Source organism: Barbatula barbatula (genome assembly GCF_947034865.1).
Source record: "Barbatula barbatula genome assembly, chromosome: 12".
NCBI classification, from domain to species: Eukaryota; Metazoa; Chordata; class Actinopteri; order Cypriniformes; family Nemacheilidae; genus Barbatula; species Barbatula barbatula.
The window spans coordinates 8,648,004-8,671,653 of record NC_136775.1 but is presented as its reverse complement, the minus strand read 5'-3'; the positions used below and the strand labels follow the sequence as shown (position 1 = coordinate 8,671,653).

Below are 23,650 nucleotides of genomic sequence, written 5' to 3'. Positions count from 1 at the left end.
GCCAGAGTTCTAACCAGGTCCAGAAAATATCATCACATAACCCCAATGTTATCAACCCTTCACTGGCTACCCATTAAGTATCGTATTGACTTTAAAGTTCTTTTAATCCCTTATAAAGCCTTAAAGGGTTTAGCCCCTACCTACCTAACAGAGCTTCTATCACACTACAACCTATCACGCTCTCTAAGATCTCAAAACTCAGGAATTTTGATAACACCTAGAATAACTAAATCCACCAAAGGGGGTCGAGCTTTCTCATACGTAGCACCTTAACTCTGGAATAGCATTCATGATATTATTCGAGGATCAGACACACTCGCCCAATTTAAATCTAAATTTAAAAAACACATCTTTTCAGCCAAGCATTCACTTAAAGCAAATATGCAAAAAAAAAAAAACACCGGGAGATGCTGACATTAGATATTATTTACTAGGTGTTTATATAACAAGTTAAACTATTCATGTAGTGTGTTTTACCTTTTTTTGTGTTTTTCTTATTTCCCCCTGTAAAGCTGCTTTGGAAAAGTGCAGATTGTGAAAAGCGCTATGTAAATAAAATTGAACTCAATTGAATTGAATTGATTTGGCTGATGCTCAATGGGCTCTCCCTCACTCTCTGAGCCTGCCTCTGCCTCATCTTCAATGGAGTAATAAGTAATAGACATTTAATTTCATATTAGCATACAGCATTAAGCTATATAGCCTACTATGCTAATATACAACTCATTTAGAGCCTAAGATGTGCTAGTCAGAACTAAGACAAGTGATTACAATGGGAAATATATTTACAAGAATTAAACTGGAGCTTTGAATCCATGTTTGCAGTGTTGAACTGCCTTTAACAGCCTCCCTTCGCTCATTCTCTCTCTGTCTTCTTTTTTGTGAAGGCATTGTTGTACATTGTTTTTTTGGGGGGGATTGTCTACAAAGTGTGCCAACAACAGGACATTATTTAAATCTGATCGTTGAGTACAATAATTTGATTAGACAAACAGCTAACTTTAATTAAAAAAACGCGGATATGTTGTACAAGTTGTTAGCACTAGTAGAAGACCAAGAGCAAAACATTACCAACATACAAAAAAAAATACCAAATTACAAATTTTGCAGATTCAACCACTGTCTCTTGCATAACCGACCTGTTAATGCGACAGCTTTCGTTAACTGTCGTGTTCACTCGGACATTTCTGTTTTAAGGTTCCATGTGACGTGTACAGCTTGGTTCTATAAATGAATTTGTACAGATATATTACAATGGTAAAATAAGCATGAAAATGTGTTGAATGGTTTCCATCAAACGAAACATTTTACCTATCTAAACATTTCATATAATTTTAATATGTTAGTTTTTTTTCTTTTTACTGATAGGATTGCTATTAAGGATATACAGGGGTTATTGATAAATACATTTTGATGTAACATCTATGTGGTTTATGTTGGCCCCACTGACCTTATATTGATAAACAAGACAACTGTGAACTTCTCTGAATGTATCTAAAAACTGTATTTAAAAAAAGTACATTTGGAGACTAACTCGATGCTGAATATGTTTTATACATCTGTAAAACACCCTCCAAGTGAGGTGCTGTAAAACATTCCATTAAACTATAATACAACACAATACACTAAATAACAATTACAACATAATTTGTCCAAATTATATTAGATGTGTGGTATATAAAATGTTATATGAAATTTCACAAATTCAAAAAGGAACGTTATGGGTGCCGTGACTTTCACACATTTGCACCTTGCAGTGTTTCTGTATATCACACTACCATGAGTACCAAAATAAATAAATACAAGCTAATGCATAGACACACATCTTTCTATCAAAAAAGATACATACTTGCAATATTCCCAGAATGAAAATACCCATGAGGACCAGAATAAGTAGCTGAATAACAAAGAGATCACTGTTTTTTCTCTTGTATATACATATTTGTAATGTTCTAAACCAAATCTATTTAAATTATTTTATCTAACATAAATTAAGATCTGATGTGTTTTCATTTTATTGAGATTTCCTTTAATCATTATCAGAAAAAATATTTTTGCTAGAAAAGCAAGAAGAATTGAAAGACGTCCTACTCTCAAAAATGCGTGTTTTTTTGTCATTCTGAGTTTTAGTTTTGCAGATCGAAAACAGGACGGAAACGAACCTCATAATTTTCTCTTAATATATTTCTTAAATATACTCTTGAATTTGTTTTTCTCCATGCATCCATAAAAAATCTTCTTGTATCATAATGTCCTTCATCTTAAATTAACATTCTTCTCACAAGCCATTTCAACAGGTGTAACTGCAAATATCATCCACGGTGAATTATTTCTTTCTGAGGATTAAACCACACCATTGATGCCTTTGATGAACCACTTATAAGATCTTAAAGGTTTCAAATGGCTATTTGTTAACGAATTAGTTCATAATTTCATTAACCTCATAGTATTGCTCCAGATCTGCAAAGATATCATTTGGATTCCTGCACGAGAGGTTACAGAAGCAGGCGTTGATCCACATATACTTCCAGGTTAGGATTGATCCATTAGGACATACAAACTCCACCTCGATTGTCTTCGACTTGTAGGGAATGCAGCAGCGCTCATCGGTACAAACTCCACAGTACTTCGGCCAATATTGCTTCTTACTGACGCAGCCTGAGATGGTGAAGTTCTGAAATTCTGGCTCACGGTAGATGTTCAGGCATTTTTTACCGGGCTGAGGCACAGTGAAGACCATTGATTAGTGAACTGAGATCAAACAAATCCCATGAATGACTGAATGAAGTAGCATTCTTACTCTAAAGTGCTTAGTGATGTCCACCTCACATGGTCGCAGATTACACAGTCGAGTCTCTTTCTCCATCACACACTCAGCATTGTCATTGGAGACACGGAGTGATATGCCCCGCCCACAAGTCTTTGAGCAGAGACTCCATGGGGTTGTCTGGGTAATGCAATTTTTATCCTGAATATCATTAGTGGAGAAGGACTCTGAAACAGACAACATAAATGCGGAGCGTGAGATTCACCGTTCAGAAACACAAAGAGCAAAACTGCAAAAAAAAACATAAATGTTAAACAACGCAAACATGCACTGCTCACCCTCCTCAGGGGCATGTCTGGGGTTGGTCTTGCGCACTTTACGCGTTTCTTCACAGAACCATTTCTCACAACACTGACCTGGAATCTTCACACGCTTGGGTGACTGACACCACACCCGGGGTGGCTGGGAGTCAGTACAGAGGGGCACACACCCAATTGCCCCATTCACACAGAGACAGCGATACTTACAACTGGGTTGGAAACTCTGGCCATTGCGGTAAATCACACCATTATACTCACAGCCGGTTCCCCTAACATCTGAAAAACAGAACGTGTTAAATATAATGATGGGTGTTCGGTTCACAAACCAAGATTTATACAAAAAATACCTATATATGATTAAGCTATAAATATGAATATATATCAAGTGGAATTAGAGAATGTTTGGGATCACTTACACGCACATACTCCTTTTTCGTACCTCGGCTTGTCAGCGCTGTAGTCACAGTACAGTCCTTTATGATAGTCGCATATATCTCTCTCATTACAGATCTCGCCCACCTGCCTGGAACAGTGTTTGCAGCAGTCACATCCGTCCGTCAGAAGGCTGACCCCGGGTGGACACAAGGGGGCACTCTTCGGGCATTTACAAGGCCATTTGCAGTATCGAAACCGGTTATAAGGGTCCAACTCTGTGGTCACAAGAGGTGAGTTGGTGGTGTTTTGGGAACTGGCCTACATGCAGAAGAGAACAAAATAAAAACAGGCACTATTACAAACATCGCCACAATAGGGCAGCAGAGAGTATGCTATGCTATGAAATTGGGCCCTATATTTTGTTAGTTCCCAAATAAACAATTTTTAGTAGATGTATTTTTTTACATCAAGACAGTATGTTTAGATTTACACTGCACTGGGGTTGTTTATTGTAGTACATATAAATGCGCTCCAATTATAGTGAAATACAAAGGCTTATTACATAGCTTTTTAATTTTAATAAAGCAAACACTGCCTATGCTATAGCATGGAAGAGTGATATGAAGACAAAGAATAAAAAATATATTTTTATTCTAAATGCAAAAATCTCCATGCATTCATTCACACTATAATCATAACATATCTCTTCTCGTCCAACTCTATTCATTTTTGTTACATGATAACGCCATGAATCGTCAATGTATGTCTAGTGTTATTATAATAAACATCACGTGCAAATATTCAAAAGCATGATTTATAAGATCAGTATTATAAGAAAGCTCACCTGATGCAAACTGGCTGTCAGAAAAATCCACGACAGGAGTCTCCACATTACTAAATTCCTGAATGAAATACATTGAAACAAGAAAAGTAGATTGTTACAGTTCAAATCCACAGCACACTTCGTTTCGTCCACTCGTGGCATCCACAGAGCGCGCACTGGCACGCTCGCACACGTGTCGCTCGGTCTTGCTTTACGTCAGTCTGTAAAACGATGTGGTTTTTTGCCCGGAGATTTTCCTTTAGTTGACTCCGGTTCACGTTTTAAAAGGCAATCAAATATAGCGATCCTTTATTAATCCAATTTTCCCGTTTTATTCTGCACCAACCCTTATTTCTAAATGAACACGTGTTATGTTAATTAAATAATAAAAAATGAGGATACGATGTCTTTACATGATAATGTTTGTTATTTTTCTTTATCTGAATCGAATTACATTCGTTCGTTCATTACTTCTATAGCCTTTGGGAATGAAAAAATAAACATTAATTCAAGCTTAGCAACTGGACAAGAAAAGACAACGTCGTGTCTCTAACAAAGTAAACAAACGCAGATCTAGAAACAAACAACTTAATCAAATAAGGAGCTGGTGTTCGTTGATGCATTCAAAAGGTGAACATTCTCTGTTTTGTTAACTGCATTGATAACTCACACACCTGTGGCCGAAACCCAACCATACACTGATCAAAACCTATACCATAATAATGCAAACAAAATGTGAATATAAATGTATTCATATACATAAACCTTTAAAACCTTAACTAATGCTTTTCAGTTAAGCTATAGCAAGGATTTGTGTGAAATGTTCACATTTTGCCAAAATGTGTTCTTGATGTACGGCTGTTTACAAAGTTAAGCTGACATGGCAATATGCCAGTGATGCACTTAACAGGAAAACAGTCAATGAAATGTTTATATCCTATGCACCAGACTAACAGAAATGCATTTGTTTTACATAAACCCAAATTACAGATTGTTTCATAGCACATGGGGAAGCGATTAAAAAAAATGTCTGATTACACATTTAAAAAAAGTGTCTAGACACAGAATAATGGAACAGAACAGTCTAGACAAAGAGGAAAGACCTCTTATAATTTACAAAAATACAGTGACAATTAGCTCTCAGAATACCCCTCTGCCAGTTGCACACAATACTGCAGAAACATCTGGAGACATGCGAGAAGCTCCACAGTCAGAATTACCCATATGTCCTTCCTTGCACTTTCATCATTCTTTATTCCAAATGACTTAGAGATATCACCATTTTCACTATAATCACTACATCGCAGTGGGGATTTGTTTAATTCACACATTACAAGGTCCCAAAGATAACATTTTAAAAACAGACAAACAAAAAAGAATCAGAAACAGAAATTGTTTTCAATGTAGTTTATTGTTTACATCCTACAATGGATACAATGGTCATTGATTTATAAAAGACAGAACTACCCAAATTACATATCAGTGTGCTAAAATGGAATTTGATCTGGAATTGAAATGGGAATCAATCATATTTTAACTGTAAGCATCCTTTTCCGATTTGGGTTTGCTTGGAGTCAGAAAGATGCTGGAGTCTGCTAGCGACTTCGGCTCTTGGGTTGGAGTCTGAATACCTCCGGTTTCTCCTACTGATGTTCCACAGGAGAGTTTGGCTATAAAGTATAAAAAATATTGGTTTTAAGGTATACCCATGTATTACCAGAAAACATCAACAAATGTATCAAGCAGTCGAATAATTCAGTCATTTCCAGTCCTGTTTCATTTGCATGTACATTGGGCATGGGCCAACACCCTCTTCCACCTCCTTAACTGCAAAAGCTATGTTGGAAACTACTAACCAGTCGAGGTCATCAGAGCAGGCACATATTGAGACCAGAAGGAACATTGAGGGTTCTGGAGATTCTTGCGGTTACTGAGTGTGGAGGACATCTCCTTATAGCCCCGGCCACCAGGATGAGACATGAACTTAGGCCATAGGGGCAAAAATTTACTGAAGAATGTCCTAGATGCAGCAAGAGGCAAATTTGGGTTTCTGTGAAGAGAAGATAATGGACAGGCTGACAAAACATTAAGAGAAATAATCAACCATTTGTAACACACCAACAGTTCATCATACACACCCAGACTTAATGAAGTTTGCCATGTAGTTCATGATCTGCAGGCTCAGAGTTCTTTCCTCAGAGCTGAATAGGTCACGCTGCTCCGGGGCAAGAGGAACCCCGAACAGATACTGCACATCCAAGGGAGCTGACAGATCGACACTGTTACGAACACACAGACAAACAAACGAAAACAGTTTTGTTGCTCTGTTAAAGTCAAGCAGATTAGAGAATTGTGTCAGTTCAAAGATCTATTTATCAAAATGACAAGAGCCACTTCATCACTGTCTGCGTAACTACTAAATAATGTCACGAAAGGGCAGACCAAGTCACAGTTCGGCTTCTCCTTGCCAGACGCTTTTCAAATGATGTAGTCAGTTAGAAATGTGGCTGCTTACTGTTTAGAAACATTCTTAACAGAGCAACTATTTGTTCACTGATTGTGTAAAAGCCACAAAGTAAAACCAAAAACAGCTATTATTCAAACTCCATACAAAAATGTGCAAAAGTATTACATTGTAAATATTTAAGAAATGCTGATTTCAAAATAACCCTGGATACTCATAATAAAACAGTGAAAGCTTTCTTTCAGTGAACTAGAAATGTTATTACATTTATTATTGTATACTGAATAACAAATACAACCTTGCACTGAAGTTAAATGAAGTTATATTTATTAATAATCGTTGTGTATGTGGTCTGTTTGGTATCATGTGTTTGGATTAAGACGCACCTGTTGGAAGCGGTGTCCTCAGGCAGGTGGTACAGGTAGACGCTGGACTGAGTGTTTGATGCCCAGAATTCAGCCATGTTCACAGCGGCACAGATGATAAAAAGATCTCTGCAAAAATAAAGAGGCATGATGTGGATGCACGCATGGAAAAGTGGAGACATTCATACCCGAATCTTCACTTGGGATTTAGATACCTTGCAATTAACTTGTAACACATTTAAAGAATCAGCCCATGCTTTTTATTTAATTATTTCCTTTTTTGGAGATCTTGAATGAGGGTTTCACAAGAGCTTACATGCTATTTTAGCCCACGGTTCAGCTTTGCACCAGGGAACGCAGGATATTTGCACACTGACTAAATATGGAGCTACAGCAGTCAGAAGTTTCCATGCTACCTTATGTTAGAGAATAAACAGAAGCAGAACTATCAACCAGATCTATATAAAATTGGTCTGAAATAATCTGGTCTGTTCTAATGATCATGCATTCGCCAGTTATTTGGGAGTGTGAGCCTTAAGGGTAGGAACCATATATACATTGTTGATAATATGATGAGAATTATGCAGGCCAGACCCAAACCATGGCAGAATGTTTTGGAGCATATGCAGATTTAAATTCCTATTTAGAAAAAGTCAAGGATATATGAGTTTGCATGTATAGTGTGCTCTAGTTGGCTTGTTGTCACTGGTGTGTTTGAGTTTCTATGTTGCAGCGTGTGCAGCGGGTCAGAGAGGCGTGTCACATGTCGGTCAGGTCTGTTCTATATTTGACAATAATGATTATGTGGACTGCAGGCTCACCCTCTTTCTGAACTACATTGTGATTTACTGCAAAATAAACATAGAAAAAGCAGCAAGAATTTAGTGCAACTAAGGACAGAGGGGCCCTGAAGCAAAGCATGACATTTAGATGGAAATATGTTTCATTGCCTTTCAGCTAAAAGCTATAGATTCTGACACTAGCAATGCTAGTAAAGTCTTGTTAAAGTAAAGTATTACAATAACATGGATATCATTTTAACATTTTTCAAAGAAATTCCATTATACACAATGCTTCTTCATTTCAAATGTTTGCCTGTTTTCACATTTTAATACACTACAATATTTTAAAATATAGCAATAAATTCATAAATAGCAATAAATCAAAGAGAAAAGAATGAACTGGTTGTTAAATGAACTCTCATCACCCAACACACAAAATTCCACATTCCAACCCACAGAATGCATATTTTCCAGACGGTTTTGGACAAAAAAACCTGTCCTCATAATAGTACTGAAATAATGCTCAGCACAATGGAAGAATTTAAACTCCTCATAAAAATAAATCACTTAAAAATACTGTTCACTTCATTTAAACAATTCATTGTATTTGGTTTTATGATCAAAAACACTTGCATTGTGTTAACAGACTAAAAATAGTTATGTTTTGGCTTGACTAAATGTTTACATTTTAAATTAACATGTTTCAATCAAGCAGATCAAAATAATATTGGATGCTTGTTCAATTTACTTCAACAAATCAAGTTAACACAACACATGCATGACTTTAGTTGTATTAAAGTACAGAAACTATAGGAACAGGATTTCCACTTTCCATCATGCTTTACACAGGGCTGAATAGGGAGAGTAAAACGTGCAATTAAATGTTATTTTATCAAAATGATGAAATGGACACAACATATAAATGAGCTATCAATTTTCTTCCTGTTGCTATCTCCGCTCTACCCAGTTTACAGTTAACACCATAAAATGTTTACAGATCAGTGATGAGAGTCACATAAAGCTAACACATTCATCCCCCAGTTTTATTTGTCAAACTACGTTATGCCACTTCCTTCCTTTCTACCTTTAGTAAAGCTATGACGGCAGGCTGTATAGATGGCCTTGCTTCATGCTGAGAGTAACAGCCCTTAAGGCACAAAATTATTTCAGTACTGGATTCCTAAGCATTCCAGACCACTTAAACGTTCTTTTGAGGTTTTCTAACAAGCATACCTCTTTACTTACAAAGGCAACTGAGAGCACAGCGAGGGAGTAAACCTTTAAAGTGTTCATTTTGCCATCTAGAGTAACAGTTGCAGCCACTAATATAAGCTTTAAAATGACACAGTAAACCGATGAGCAATGTTTCCACATTTGATGTGGTCCATATTGGTTCATAAACAAGATGGTTTCAATAGACGCACGCACCTGACCTGAAGTAAACTTCCGGTCTGTGTTCGATTATAATAGAATATTGTATTAAATTCAATTAAAACTACTCTACAGTTATTGATTCTTTGCGGAGGTCTACCGGAAGATAAGTTTGGGCCGCATAACGCTTGTTTATGTTGTTTATGCTGAAAATGATGAATGTATTGTTCATCAATCATGTTTCTCACGTTAATTTTTACCTACTTATGTTGGATGCACATTTGTTTTTGTATGCAACATAATGACGAAACTAAATATGCATCATTGACCTCATATATCATACACACACTGATTTGACCTTGAACATTACCTTGTGGCATTTTCCAGGGCACGAGAGAACACGCTGTATCCCGAAGGCGTAGGGGAATGTTGCAAAGAGTAGAACCAGGTAGCCGCTTCCTTAACGAAAGCATTTGCCTCATCTCCACCCAGAGAGTTAGACAGAGCCTCATAAAATGCTGTTTTACTGTCAGCCCTTCCCTGAAGTTGCTCAAAATTCTTTAAAAAAATAAAAGAAACAGATTTCAACAATCAAATCTCAGAGTATTTTCATTTTCAAAAAAACTCAATGTCTCTATTCCATGTCACAATTTGCGTGAATGTGTTTGCATTCTGACCTTGATGTTCTTCGCTCTACTGATAAGGCCGTCTTCAACCGATGACCCCAGCAGTACGTCTGTTCTGTGGAAGCGTCCAGACTTAAGGGCTGCAGAGGGATTTTCTCGAATTATTGTTCCATCAACCACAGGTGACCACGCCTGGAAGGGTCCACTAACAGCTAACAACTACGCACACATGAAGAATGGTTGCTTTTTTACTTTTTTCATCACTCGGATAATACAGACAGCATTTCAATTTTAGGTAACACATACCTTTGTCTGGGCAGCGTTGATGCTCTGAGCTGGTTTGCTTCTCAGGCAGGTCAGTAACTGTGTGATGTCAGAGGCAGTGCAGCCGAGTTCTTTAGCAAGAGACGCAGTTTGAGCTTGGGCTTTAGATGTACTCATCACAACGGCTGGAGAGAACAATGATCCACCCTAACAAACAAAAGGATGCTTTAACAGTGTATATTCTTTTACTTGATTGGTGCTGAGATCATTGTAGTGTGTTCACGGGATCAGAGGTTTATCAAATTAGCTAGGAATGCTTGTCAGCCAAAAGTCATTTGGAGGAACTTTATTAACCTTTATGTTTTCAAAACAGAAAATCGTACAACCATGAGTGCTTTTCTTTGCATATTGTTGCTATTTATACACGGCTTTACCAGAACCTGCTCTAGTTTCATACGTTGTTCATTACATTTGCATGCCATTTAAACTGACTTTTCATGTTTAAGCTTCCTATTTTTGCTCATATGTGAAGTGGAAAGTGTGGTGAGATGCACGCAGCTTCCCCATTTACACTCTGTGAACTCTCATCAGCAGAAAGTAACAACAAATATCAGTGGAGTCCAATGTGCCTTAACATAATTACAGAAGATTGGATGGTCACACTCGTCGGGTGGCTGGTTGAATGGGATAAAGAATAGAAATAGGACTTTATGAGTGGCAATGGGAGGCGCTCAGACAAGCCCAAGAACCCCAGAAGGTTTCAGACAAACTATTACTTATGAGGATCTTCCCACGAGAGGTATGAAACACTTGATACCATGCACTCATTCACGCAGTGTTATGTCTTGTGTCCACGAAATGATAAAACTGTAAAAACTGTGTCTTATTATTCATCTAATACTCAAGCACATCTAAAACTGAACTTCTTTTTTTGGGCAAATACAACTGGAGAATTACCACAACTTTTACCGTGAATAAAACACTTATCGATGCAAAACTTGGCGCACATCACCAAAAGAGGGATAAAAGATACCACAAACTTAAACTATTAAACTAAAACATTAGGCAAAAGCTTAAACAAACAGTAGCCATTAGAGCGAATCACTTCCTGAAATTGCAACGTAGATATAAAAACACAGAGAATATGCAAAGCTATCATGACAAGAGTAAAATGTACTTATAAAATATTCTATAATACTTTATTACTTTGCTAAATGAATGACTCCTTGAAACTAGAGCAGTGTTTCTCAACAAGAGGGTCATGATGATTTTACAAACATTAAAATATAACTCAAACAACTCAAAAGCAAGATATTCTTTAGTGTTAAGCTTATTTTTATAATAAAAACACATTTTGGTTATGACAAGCTCTTGAAAATTTAATTGGATAGAAGGTGCTTTCATGTTGTAGACAATAAGGACCTTTAAAATCAAAAGGTTGTGATACATTATAGAACTATGCATTATAGCTAAATGTTTTAAAAGGTGTTTAACTAAATGTTATACTAATATAACCATGTGTTATGTTCTGTTTTGTAGTGCATGAGAAAGACACAGCGGTAGTGTTGGATGATTACCCTTCTCCTCATATCTGTGAGCCTATATTTCATATGGGAGATTGGCTGAAAGTAGTGTCTGAGTAAGCATCAACATCTCATGTTTCCAAAAATATATATTTGGCTGTGTTCAGAAAATGTGTCACCTTTCACAAAAGATGACCACCCTAAACCTAACACTTTTGCTCAAGATATGTCAGCCTAGGCAAAGATATACAGCCTAGATAAGATCCTTGAATTAAGTTTTACAACATGTTTTATTTACACCGTAAAAACTGAAATGTATATTCACATGTTAATAATGTGTACAGAAAGATAACACTAAAAAATGTTGATGCACAGAGTGTGAGTGTCTGACCATGAAACCAAACCACCTCTCTGTTGCCTCTGTCAGCATTCACAGTGTCTGATGCTTCAACCTACTGAATAGAAGAAAAAAACATTTGTCTATATGCTTTTTTTTCTATAGGTGTCGTGAGCCTAGTGATAAGTGAGTGTGATATTTCTCTCTCTCTCTTTCAGAGAAGGGTACTGGTGGAAGGTCTACTCATTAGAAACTAAGGAAGTGCATTATATACCGCAATGTCATGGAACAAAAGTCTACCATGGGTAGGTTCTGATCCCTAAATGGCCTCCGTGATAGCTAGAGGTTTACTCTTTCTGCTCACTTAGTGCTAATGCCAACATTTTTACCGGCTCAGATGGCTGTTTGAAACAGTGAGCAGACCAAAAGCTGAGGAACTGCTTCGTCTACCTGGAAACCGAGTCGGGTCGTTCCTGATCAGAGAAAGTGCGAAAGGTCAGAATTCATTTTGAATGTAAAAACGTTACATTCGCATGAAGAACATACTTCGATAACCTCCACTATGAACGTTTCTTTCTGCCCACGAAATAGCCTGTTAACAACAACTGTACTTATTATAGTGTAATGGTTATTAGAAAACCATTATATTTTTTTATGTAGGTCACACTTCAGTATCGGGGGCAATTCTCGCCATTAAAAAAATATTAATTACGACTTTTCACCCAATAAACTCTTAATTTGTTGCTTATTAATATTTAGTTATGTAGTTAGGTTAGGTAAAGGTATTTGGTAGGATTTGGGATGTAAAATATGGACATGCAGAATATATGTTGTAAGCAGCACATGTTTAAACAGCCAATAGTGTAATAGTGAGAATTGCCCCTATACTGAAGTGTTACCTTTATTTATTTTGAAGTACTGCACATTCTGCACCATATTGCATGAAAATGTCTGCAAAATAAATAGATCAGCCAATGGCACCGCAATATTGGGAAGCTCGAGAAATATAAACACATACAAGTGAACAGGGAGCTGTGTTTCTTTTGTATAAAAAGTAACAATTTATCAAAAACTAAAATATGTTTCTGCAAGAAGATATTTACTAAATAAACGATGACAAACCCAGAAAACACAGGTCTGTAAGATGTCTGCTAAAGATCTGAAAAAATATCTGATAAATGTTCTAAATTATAAAGGATCTTATGGATATCTTATAAATGCATGACATCTGACGAAAGACTTCTTTTAGATATAATACAGATATCAAGTAGACATATCTGAGATGTTTGCTATCGTCTTTGTAGTCCACATGGTGCCCTTCCCACTTGCATGTGGCAGTTTTGTCCTGCGACACCGTTGACATGTTTAAGTGGCCAATGTATGTCTGAGGTGTGTTTGATTTGGTGAGCTCCATAACAGCAGGAGTGTACAGGCATGAACTAAACGAAAATGTTTGCTCTCATCTATAAACTGATGTTACAATCACACAACGGATGACTTAATCACATCGCTTGCATGTTTGTAGGAATGTACACCTTGTCTGTTCGCCACAGAGCTATTAAGCATTATCGAATAGTTCGGATGCCTAACAACTGGTACTACATCTCCCCAAGTCTCACTTTCCCATGCCTGGAAGAGCTAGTCAACCACTACTCTGGTAAATTTCATAATACACCAACGCAAGAATGAAGCAAACCAACAAATAACCATTTGTGTGTTGCTTTACCATGTGAAAGGTCTGGTCTTTACTCTCTCTCTCGCTCACTTTCAGACAGAGCAGACGGTTTGTGCTGTGTTCTAACTGGTCCCTGTTTGAACGTCTGTGAAACCAATTTGAGCCTGTTCCCTCCAACGGCATCCGATCAGAGAAAGAAGTCCTTTGACTGGAAAGCAGTGAGAAGGTACTAAAAGCTAGTTAGAATTATCAAAACTAGGTACAAAAATGAATCCAAAACACTTTTTAAACTTCTCAATTCACCAATGTAGTAAAAGAAAAAATAAATAAATCCACTGTCCCTCTCTCAGCTCGGAGCTCATCCACCACAACACAAGCCCTTCCGCTGCTAACAAAGACTCAGCGTTCAGCCACGGGGTCCAAGACAGTGTGTCCTCGTACGTGAGCTTGCTGGGAGAACAGGAGCAACCAGCAAAGAAAAAATTTAGCTTGAAGAAAAAGAAATGGAGGTCTGTCCACATGGTCACTGACGACAGGCTTGAGAGTTTGGCCATTGTGGAAGATGATTATGAGGAAGTGCGCTGACAGATGACAACAGGCTTACTGGTGGAGATAACTCACAAAGACTGGGTCAGGATAAGACTAGATGCATCAAAATGAATCATTTAAATGTTCAGTATTGTTTCTCATTAATGTTGTTGTAAGTATTTTAGTGTGAAAAGATGATTGTGCAACCTTGTTTCATTATCGCTGGCCTTAATATGATTTTACTGTAAAAGTGACCCGGGAAATCAGTCGTGTTACACAAGTGCATTTCCTTTCCACATCAGAAAAGAACAGTCATACCATGAGTAACGCTCGACGAAATAGCGATGAGGCCGACGGTGAGGTGAGATGAAGGCTTGCGACTTCGGCTCCGTTTCTCTCTCCACCAACTGTGACTTTAGTGGGGTCTCCTCCAAACAAAGCAATGTTCTTCTGAACCCAACCCAATACGACTGCCTGGTCCTGCAGCCCATAATTCCCTGGCAAAGAGCTAGAACCTGCACAGAGTCAACAGGAAAGACTGTGTGACTAGACATTATCCAAGTACGAAAGATTAATCTTGAGAAAGGAAATGAAGGAATCATCTTATTTATAAAGCTTTTCCTGTAAAATCAGTGAAAAGGTTTTTCTTTTGCAGGGAACATAAATAAAAACTGTTAAATGTTTATCATCATCAAAGCTGTATAAAGGCTTCCCTACAGTCTTTACTCTTTGACGATTCTGGAGGGACAGCAAACGTTCTATATCCTCAAATCTGATGATTTTGGCAGGCCACTCAAAAATACCAGCCTTACAGACTCTAAAGTCTCCGTCTTTAAACTTATTCAGACATTGGTGGCATTGGGGAAAAGAACCTGATTATTTTCACAACCACTGTGTCTTAAATGGAACTTCTCACATGGACCTTATGTAACCACATTCCAGTCCATTTTGGGTTTCTATTGAATGGAAAAAACTATCCAATATTTGCAATACGTAATTTGGTTCCAAGCTAAAGCAGCTTACTGGACATGGTTTAACACCGGTGTCAAATACTATATAATTCAATTGTTTTCTTAACATCAATATGTATCCCAAAAATAATGAAATGAGCTTTTAGGATGAAAACACTCAATTTTCGCATTTCTGTATGTATGGTGGGAATTCCAGTTCAGTGTCTGTTGAATTTCAACAGAATCAAACCTCAGGAATGACCCTGAGAGAATGCAAAGACACATGAAAGTTGTGAAAGTTTATTCCTTCATATATTCATGGTTGAACTGATCCTAAAAACAATGTAATAGTGTTTTATATTATAATTGTGTTGTTTAAATATGGATATGAATTTGTTTTCTTTTAAGTATGTAAGATCTGCTAACATTGCATCTTTTCTGTTATTTTGACCAGTTCGTCCCGTTTCAATACAATAATTTTAATTTTTAAATTTGAGAGAAATGTTTTCACATGTTCACAAAATTAAACTAATATGATAATTTAACTTAAAGATACATAAACTTAACTTAAAGTACATTCTGAAAAACTGAAAATAATAATTGTTTTCCCGACTGTATATACATAATTTAAAATAATGTAGGTTTTCAGTATGTATTAAATAGTGTTCATAACTAATGATGACATACATTTACCATATACTGTTTCCCTAAACAAACATGTCTTTTTGGAGTAAATAAATAAACTTCAGAGTAAATTAAATATACAATATAGCTGTTGCACATCCCCACACATTTTTGCTGTTTCCGGCTTCTTCAGTGGTTTTGCACCTGGGCAGTCTGGAAAGTTATGACTGTAAACAGCAATATAGATTAATTTTGTGTGTGTTTGTGTACCTGTACTAAGGAATCCAAAAGCAGCCACTCTAAAACTGGCTGTCACTAAAATGATGTTGCCAACAGCAGCCAGGTAAGAACCATCTAAGAGATCTGATCCAGAGTTATGGAAGAACACTAGAACCGATGCATCCTTTCTCTGTGGTAAACAATTAAGCAACAATTGCACAATTATCGTGTTAGCATGTTTATAAATCCAATTTGACAAGTATAACATATCGTATATAAGAGTACAAAAATTGCAAAAAGAATACATTTTTTAACTTTAAGTTTGTCTTGAGATCTTACCACGCTACTAGGTACAAATACATTTAGGTACAGACAGTCTTCACTGGAAGAATCACTGATGTCGCCTGGTTGAAGACAGCTGGGTCTAAAACAATAGATGAAATGAATCGACCGTAATACATTCTTTACTAAGGTAGTTGCCATTCTGGGGATTAACTGTTTCTAAGAGCATATAAATCCTTTTAAGCAAGCGATCAAACTCTACATACCGGGAAATTGTGGCATTCCAGGTGCTGGTCCAGTCAGCTGGCTGCGGAGGGCTGAAACGGAGCTCTCTGATGGGTGGACGAGCATAAGGGACACCCAGGAAATAGGACACCCGCTTGCTATCTGAGCCAATTATTGGTTTCACTTCACTTTCTCCAATGAGTGTTCCATGATCAGGAATGGAAACAGATGTCAGATTTGCCTGTAAACCTTCAACATACAGAAATATTGGATTAGGCAGATTGGCTTGCACCCTGGAGGGCCACTGTCCTGCTGGGTTTAGCTGAACAAGCTAACTAAAGTCTTTAAGATTACTTGAAAATGACTGAACTATAAATCACTTTGGATAAAAGCATTTGCAAAATGCATAAATGAAATGAAATGTACTATTCCTGATGTACAGAGATAATATTCAATGTTTCAAACTCTTACCTGTCCTGATATAAACTGAATCAGCAGGCTCTTTGATAACTAGCGAGCAGCGCTGGCCACTTTTTGCGGGAAGGCATGTGTGTGTGTCTGGATACATCACACATCTTACGGCAGACTCTCTGCTATGGATAGACACAGCTGAACAGGACTCACTCTCCTCACAGGCTATAGGAAACAAGACTGTTATGAGAATCCATTCTGGGACATCAATTTTAAGGGACAGTTCACCCACAAATACAATTTCTGTCCTCATTTCCTCACACTCCAGTTGTTCAAAATCTGTGTAAATGTCTTTGGTCTGATGAACATAGAGAAACATATTTGGTAGGATCCTTGGGTATAGAGCGATGTACGTCTTATTATATGAACAATGGCATTGACTTTATAATTGTGAACTAAAAAACAGTTTAACTGTCACAGTATTCAGTATTCTGACAAACAAATATTAAAATGTATGAAAATACACCATATAGCATCTCTATTTTCTTTCTTATTTTAGCATTATATATATATATATATATATATATATATATATATATATATATTATCCTAAAGAACCTTATATACAGAAAGAACTGATTAGTATGTCTGTGTTTAGTTTGGCTGCCTAGCTGTGGGTGCAACCATTTTAAGTCATCGAAAAAGAACATGGCGGCATCCTTAGGTTAAAATTTGTATTACATTGTTGTTTTTTAAGAATTAAAAATATTTGATATGTATCTAACCACAAATGCTAGTAGTGTAAGGCTTTTACAACGCATTAAGCCATACATCTCTCTTTACACTGGGTTCCCTATAAGGGTGAGTAAATAAAGACAAAATTAAAATTTTTGGGTTAACTGTTCCTTTAATAATAATACAAATATATTAAATACAAATAATAATTATTCAATATAACACAATAAGTTTTTGCTATTTATTTACGAAGGTAAATGTACTGCTACATATGTGTGGTATTTAACACAAGATGGCACAACAGCTTCCTCAGAAAACGAGCAAACAGTGAAAGACAAAACAAAGTTACCAGAAAGACACCAGTCTTTGACTTTATCCATGTCCTCTGCTATATCTCTGCTAATGTGGACGATGTCAAATGCAGACACAGATGAATCCACCTGAACAGAGGAGGAATCCAACTGCTTCCACTTCTGTAAATCAACTGTTGAGCAATATAACACCCACAAAGATTTGACCCATGTAATACGTGTATATACAGCACATGTTTGTTTAAGCTCAAGAGTCTCTTACCATTCTTTGAGGGAGAGCGGAGACTGAATCGTGGACACACACTGGGACTCTTTGTCCATTGGTTCACTACAAAGACAGACGCAAAGATGATTGGATAAAAAAACAATCCAAACAAACTTCCGGGGAACAATCCATGAAGTTGTTTCCTCAATTCCCATTAGATCACAAAGATTGAAAGTGCACAACACAACAAATCTGGATTGAAATAACACACACACCTGGCTTTTCATACCAGCCGAATGGATGGACTTCAGTCTGCACTTTGGATGGAGAGCAGTCCTGAATCCTCCAGTTTGTGGCATCATTCTCACCACACGTCTGGATACCCAGACTATTCAAATTCAAACACAACACATCTGAACCTGTCCAAAAGCAAAACACAACCGTCTGTCACTGCAAAATCCCATAGAAACTGTCATGATCTGTATAGTTTGTCTAAGTTGAGTGTAAAATATCTTTCTTACTTGGCACACCCGAATCTCTGACATAACCAATGCCACGACAGCATGGATCTTCATCACACCGCCTTTCACACTCAAAGAACCTGCACGAGAAAGTCAAACAGCATTATTCACGAGGGACTGAGATGAAGACAGAAGGTAACCGTTCTGCTTACCCTTCAGTGATGGTTTTATTGGCCATGCTCACTCTATTGCGTACAGAATAAGACACCATCTTTTGGAATGGAACACGACTGTAGAAGCTCTTCACACTTCCTGTCAGAGAAACTGACCAAGACAAAGACACCAATGGACACATTATAAAAAGTGTTGGGATCAAAAAAGTGACAAACTAACATTTTGCTTTCTTTCTTCTTGAAATGAAGTCATCGAAGAACTTTGGCAACAGAACCCATTCACTTCTATTGTGTGGACGCAAAACCAATGCAAGTCAATGGGTGTCGCTGTTGTTTGATTACCAACATTCTTTAAAATATCTTCTTTTGTATTCTGCAGAAGAAAGAAACTCATAGGTTTGGATTAAAAATAGGGTGAGTAAATGATGACAGAATATTCATTTTTGAGTGAACTATCCCTTTAAATGGAAACCTCCAAGTTATGATCATTGAGAAAAAAAGTTTCTTTGGTAAAAAACTGGAAACTGGATTTATGGCACTTACAGAAAGCTGATTTCCAAATAGGTAGCATGATTTTCCACTTTTCAACATCTACAGCAGACGGACCACATGTTTTGAGTTTATGATCGAGCCTCTTTGTTGTGGATTACTTTATAGGCCTTGAAACATACAATCCCACGTGTCCCCCTATTATGTACTTCTGCTCTAAGCACAAAAAACTATAGAATACAAATATTTTATCAATTTTTCATTCAACACAAATAAAATAAATCGTGTAAAGCAGTATTACCTGTAACAATCCGTAACTGTATATGGATTTTTTTTCCAGTGATCAAATTAACATCAAATTACCAGACACCCCCCTAGAAGGAAAGTCTTGTACTGTGCTAAGTCTAAAACTAAATGCTAAACAAATAGTCTATAATTCTCAAACAGTCCATATCATTACAAGAAGAAAACTAGAGATTAATAATAAGCATTAAACTCCTGAGCAACTGAAACATCTCTGCCAGAGGAATGAATGACATAAGCAATCTGAGAGACTCCATCTGTCCGCTCAGATAGAATAAAACAGTTGTGTTTTCAAATCCTGGAGCTGTACAGAAGTTCAGACAGACATTTAGAGTAGCCGCTTTACTGTTTGCTCACTCACAGTCTTGCATAACGGTTATTTTCCATTTCTAATTTATAGGTAACAGTGAGCATCGTGCGTGAACTATCGAATGTTTATTTTCCAGAAAGTTGTCCCAGGATTCCTCGACTGACAGCTACAGGAACATACCAAATGGAAACGGTGAAGACTGGCGCAGATGTTGAAATGAAGATGAAATCTGTCACGTTACAATGTATGACTCAGGCCAAATTAAACCCATATTTATTTTTTAACTAGAAGACTTTGAAGAATGAAGAAATTCAAGTTTGTTGATTCTACAGGTCTGTGGGTATTATAGGAAGTCATGTTAGATTAGTCTTTACTTCCATACACCGCAGACAGGATGAGCTCATCTCTGTCTGGACACCACATGGATGATGTGGAGTTTTGCCACTTCACTTCACTTAAATGCCTGGATCACAGAATGGCAAACCAAATTCCTGTAACCGCTAGCTCAATTGTTAAATGAGACTTACGTATGGTCTCTATTATGATCCATTATAGCGCATCACCAATTCACTGTAGTTAGTGGAAAGAATAGGAGAAATTAAGATAATGGTTCTGGTTTAAAGGGATAATTCAACCAGAATTAAAAATGTTTCATCCTTTACTCACCCAAACCTGTATGACCTTATTGCTGCTGCAGAACACAACATAAATATTTTTTTAATTTAGAAAAATATTACAATTTAATACAATTATTTAACAAAGAATGTAAACTTTACTGTACAATTCTTACACAGCTCTCTAGATTGCATGATATTCAATGTAAAATGTGCGACAAAAGCAATGAGAGCCCTTGCAAGAATTAAAACATTATGTTTACAAATATGCTTTGGTCATTTTCCCCATTTCCATTATTAACATCTGAATCATCTGCATTCCACATTCAGTTGCAAAGGAAGTGTCAGAAAGACTCAACTGTAGGATAAGTACTATAAGTCTGACATCAGACTATTCAGTGACCACAGCCATAAGGTTCTAGCGTAATGCAAAGGCCATCTGTCTGATCAATGACAGACCAGCAAAACTGAGAAATATGAAGGTGTGTATTATATTTAATAATATGGTGTATGTGTCACTGTGTCAGAAAATGGGAATTGTAATATTTTCAGAGGCAAAACTGGTGGGGATGGGTTGTGAATTGAGCGTAAATAAGAGTCTGGTGGTCTTTGAGTTACACTTATTTTTTATGTAAGATGCATTTTAAAGTCCGTCAAGTACACTGTATGCATGTAAGAAATAAAATGTAGTATTTAAAATGTTAATGCAAAGTGGAAACATAGACGACATACAATCATGTGTGTGTGGATGACTCACTTTTCTTCTGGTGTGTATATTCAGGGCTCCGTGCCAGCACCAGACTGCATGCCTGTCTGAGAGGTTTGTCATAAGCCCCACAAACACGAGTGTCAGGATATAACACACACTCGAAATACAACTGGGCCTCATCCCGAATGTCGGACACGTGGCAAAGTTCTTCTTCCTCGCATCCTGAAACACAAATCATGCACGTATTCATTTGTCAAATATGAAATCAGTATTGCTCTATAAATAAAGAGATTATGCTTTAGTGGTGTCAGTCTTCTCTGCTTTGTGTCTTACGTTTTAGACACCACAGCTGAGCCTCCTGAAAGGTGTACTGATGTTTAAAGATCCAGTAAATCTGGCTGGGATGTTCCTTATCTGGGTCCACTTTGACACTGGTAACTTCCAGAACATCAAAATTCTCTTTGACTGAATCTGAGGGGATGAATTTGATTATATACTATGGTTATTGTGGAATTATCATGGTACTGTATTAGATCTTCATTGTTGTTCATAAAGAGGTTTTATTTATTTTTTTAAACAAAAATAATGATTCTATAAAAACAACTAAATAAAAACTAAATTTTTTAAAAACAAGTATCTCGTGCATTCTATAAACTCAATGAACATTTATATTATTTCACAAATAAATTATGATTTGTATGCAATGAAATACAGATTTAAAGATGACTAAATATTCTACTTACAACTCTTTGATCTACTGTGAATTCCAAAAAATGTAAACAATGGTACTACCATGTGAATGAAAATGATTTACAGAAAATGATATATCATTTCTATAAAATCTCTATATGAGGATGAAACAAAACAAATGTTGGGGTTTGGATGCATGTCAGTCATACCAGCAATTATAATTCTGGAATCATCGAAGGAAGCGGATGCACTGCAAGCTGAGGAACTTTTTGGACGCGTATTCATCTCAGACTCTGAGAAAAAAATATTGAAGTTGTTAGAAATATTGTAATTGTTAGAATTGTTGATTTACATCATAATACATCTCAGTGTTTTCTCAAATGTTTTATTATTTTTGTCATCAGCAGACACATTACTTTATCAACGAATATTGTTTGTTTCCATCAAAAAACAAATCAGTTAATGCACAACCACTGACATTAACTAACATCAGATTAATACATTTTAATTAACTGATAAAGATGAGTATTGTTCATTGTTAGTTAATGTTAGCTAAAATATATACTACAAATATATTTATAAATATTAATGCAATAGAAGTTAACAGAGAGCTTTATCAGTGTTTATTATGTCAGTACCTCTCCACAGATAGACTCGTTGGAAGCTGATGAGAGTTTCCTGGTAACCGGTTTTGTTTTTGCTGGATGCTGGTAACGCTGCATCAGCTGCATTTACAGTAAACCAGAAACTTTGGATCAATATAACAAACATGTACCAAATCATTTAAAAACAACAACCATAGTAAACAACAAAGGGTAACGTTTTAAACTGCTATTATGAACGTCTGTTTATGTGAAGCCATACAGATGGTGAAATTCCATCCTCCAAAGCTGAAAGTAAAACGTTTCTGTTGTTTGTTGTATTCAACACCAGCACCACAGATTCGACTCGAGGAGGCCGCACCGCTCACGTCCCAGTCTTTATCACTACACTGCAGCACTGAAGGAGAACTCAGAAGGCCACACATCACAGAGCCTGCACAACACAAAAAAATGAATGTGTTTTTTAGGATCACAGGGGACCAAAAAATGATTTGTAATGTGTGATTTTGTGGCTCTGACCTCCATTGAGAACATTCTGGTTAAGGATGAATCCATCACAACAGTTCTCAAGGCTGCAGGAGTTGACGCAGAAGCGATGGACATCAGCCAGCGTAGTCCTGCTCGCATCAAATACAATTGTGCGATACACTCCAGAACTGCTCTTACGGAAACTAAGTCTCTCAAAGCTCTTCTGTCCCGCTGTGCTGAATTCTTGACCTGTAGGCAAAGAACGCAGGGTGGAGAGTAAATGAGAATGAGAAAGAACACAAACTCTTCAGCAGTTAGCCAAGGAACACAAGTGCATCTAAATGCTTTTGAGTAGCCAAAAACAACTAATGACTGAGAGATTAGTTCAAGCTTCCTCTGTTACAAAGAGGAGATTTTAAGTATCAAGTTGTTTATTTCACATGGGAAATATTTAATCTAATAACAGAACAAGCCTAAGGAATGTTTTTACGATAATAACATTGCCATAAATACATAGCCACTAAGCTACAATCATCACCCAAAAACCACAACTTTCTCTTTAGGGTTGCGGGTCATTGTGATACTGCACAGCCTCAATTTATTACAAAAAAGTACATTTTCTGTATTCAGGACTAACACTTGAATGTTT

At 36.8% G+C, this 23,650-nt stretch overlaps 3 protein-coding genes across 3 annotated transcripts in view; 1 reads left to right on the top strand and 2 right to left on the bottom strand.

The window, feature by feature from the left end:
- Positions 1 to 981: 981 nt before the first annotated feature.
- On the bottom strand, positions 982 to 4,497 carry ccn4b (cellular communication network factor 4b). Its single transcript, XM_079469092.1, has 5 exons — positions 4,307 to 4,497; positions 3,504 to 3,780; positions 3,106 to 3,363; positions 2,801 to 2,994; positions 982 to 2,719 (listed from the first exon to the last, which is right to left on the bottom strand). Exons 1-5 carry the CDS (start codon positions 4,445 to 4,447, stop codon positions 2,420 to 2,422), a joined length of 1,170 nt encoding a protein of 389 aa, XP_079325218.1. The 5' UTR covers positions 4,448 to 4,497; the 3' UTR covers positions 982 to 2,419.
- Positions 4,498 to 5,684: 1,187 nt separating this feature from the next.
- The window catches only part of tg (thyroglobulin), a gene marked incomplete at its 5' end in the record, with an annotated part of 31,115 nt that continues 13,149 nt past the window's right edge, over positions 5,685 to 23,650 (bottom strand). The window contains 23 exons of the mRNA XM_079469001.1: positions 5,685 to 5,955; positions 6,142 to 6,335; positions 6,424 to 6,564; positions 7,136 to 7,243; positions 9,638 to 9,825; positions 9,945 to 10,112; positions 10,200 to 10,364; positions 14,539 to 14,735; positions 16,065 to 16,203; positions 16,353 to 16,437; positions 16,562 to 16,769; positions 16,992 to 17,156; positions 18,016 to 18,150; positions 18,240 to 18,305; positions 18,458 to 18,601; positions 18,704 to 18,783; positions 18,856 to 18,967; positions 21,290 to 21,463; positions 21,575 to 21,712; positions 22,141 to 22,224; positions 22,570 to 22,656; positions 22,796 to 22,966; positions 23,053 to 23,250. Of these exons, the coding sequence (XP_079325127.1) occupies positions 5,819 to 5,955; positions 6,142 to 6,335; positions 6,424 to 6,564; positions 7,136 to 7,243; positions 9,638 to 9,825; positions 9,945 to 10,112; positions 10,200 to 10,364; positions 14,539 to 14,735; positions 16,065 to 16,203; positions 16,353 to 16,437; positions 16,562 to 16,769; positions 16,992 to 17,156; positions 18,016 to 18,150; positions 18,240 to 18,305; positions 18,458 to 18,601; positions 18,704 to 18,783; positions 18,856 to 18,967; positions 21,290 to 21,463; positions 21,575 to 21,712; positions 22,141 to 22,224; positions 22,570 to 22,656; positions 22,796 to 22,966; positions 23,053 to 23,250 (3,284 nt within the window). The 3' untranslated portion in view covers positions 5,685 to 5,818. The remainder of the gene's footprint in view (positions 5,956 to 6,141; positions 6,336 to 6,423; positions 6,565 to 7,135; positions 7,244 to 9,637; positions 9,826 to 9,944; positions 10,113 to 10,199; positions 10,365 to 14,538; positions 14,736 to 16,064; positions 16,204 to 16,352; positions 16,438 to 16,561; positions 16,770 to 16,991; positions 17,157 to 18,015; positions 18,151 to 18,239; positions 18,306 to 18,457; positions 18,602 to 18,703; positions 18,784 to 18,855; positions 18,968 to 21,289; positions 21,464 to 21,574; positions 21,713 to 22,140; positions 22,225 to 22,569; positions 22,657 to 22,795; positions 22,967 to 23,052; positions 23,251 to 23,650) is intronic.
- sla1b (Src like adaptor 1b) lies at positions 10,680 to 15,935 on the top strand. The gene is made up of 7 exons (XM_079470611.1): positions 10,680 to 10,956; positions 11,697 to 11,796; positions 12,236 to 12,322; positions 12,415 to 12,512; positions 13,543 to 13,674; positions 13,789 to 13,918; positions 14,043 to 15,935. The coding sequence occupies exons 1-7, from the start codon at positions 10,878 to 10,880 to the stop codon at positions 14,275 to 14,277; spliced, it is 861 nt and encodes a 286-aa protein (XP_079326737.1). The 5' UTR covers positions 10,680 to 10,877; the 3' UTR covers positions 14,278 to 15,935.

What these genes read in the sequence shown, in the direction of transcription:
- ccn4b (XM_079469092.1), bottom strand. Translation starts at nt 4,447, where the DNA reads ATGCCACGAGTGGACGAAACGAAGTGTGCTGTGGATTTGAACTGTAAC. An exon ending in TGACAGCCAGTTTGCATCAG is followed by an intron (nt 3,781 to 4,306) that starts GTGAGCTTTCTT and finishes TTCTGCATGTAG; the next exon opens with GCCAGTTCCCAAAACACCAC. An exon ending in CAGACATGCCCCTGAGGAGG is followed by an intron (nt 2,995 to 3,105) that starts GTGAGCAGTGCA and finishes TGTCTGTTTCAG; the next exon opens with AGTCCTTCTCCACTAATGAT.
- sla1b (XM_079470611.1), top strand. Translation starts at nt 10,878, where the DNA reads ATGGGAGGCGCTCAGACAAGCCCAAGAACCCCAGAAGGTTTCAGACAA. An exon ending in TGAGGATCTTCCCACGAGAG is followed by an intron (nt 10,957 to 11,696) that starts GTATGAAACACT and finishes TCTGTTTTGTAG; the next exon opens with TGCATGAGAAAGACACAGCG. An exon ending in TGGCTGAAAGTAGTGTCTGA is followed by an intron (nt 11,797 to 12,235) that starts GTAAGCATCAAC and finishes TCTCTCTTTCAG; the next exon opens with AGAAGGGTACTGGTGGAAGG.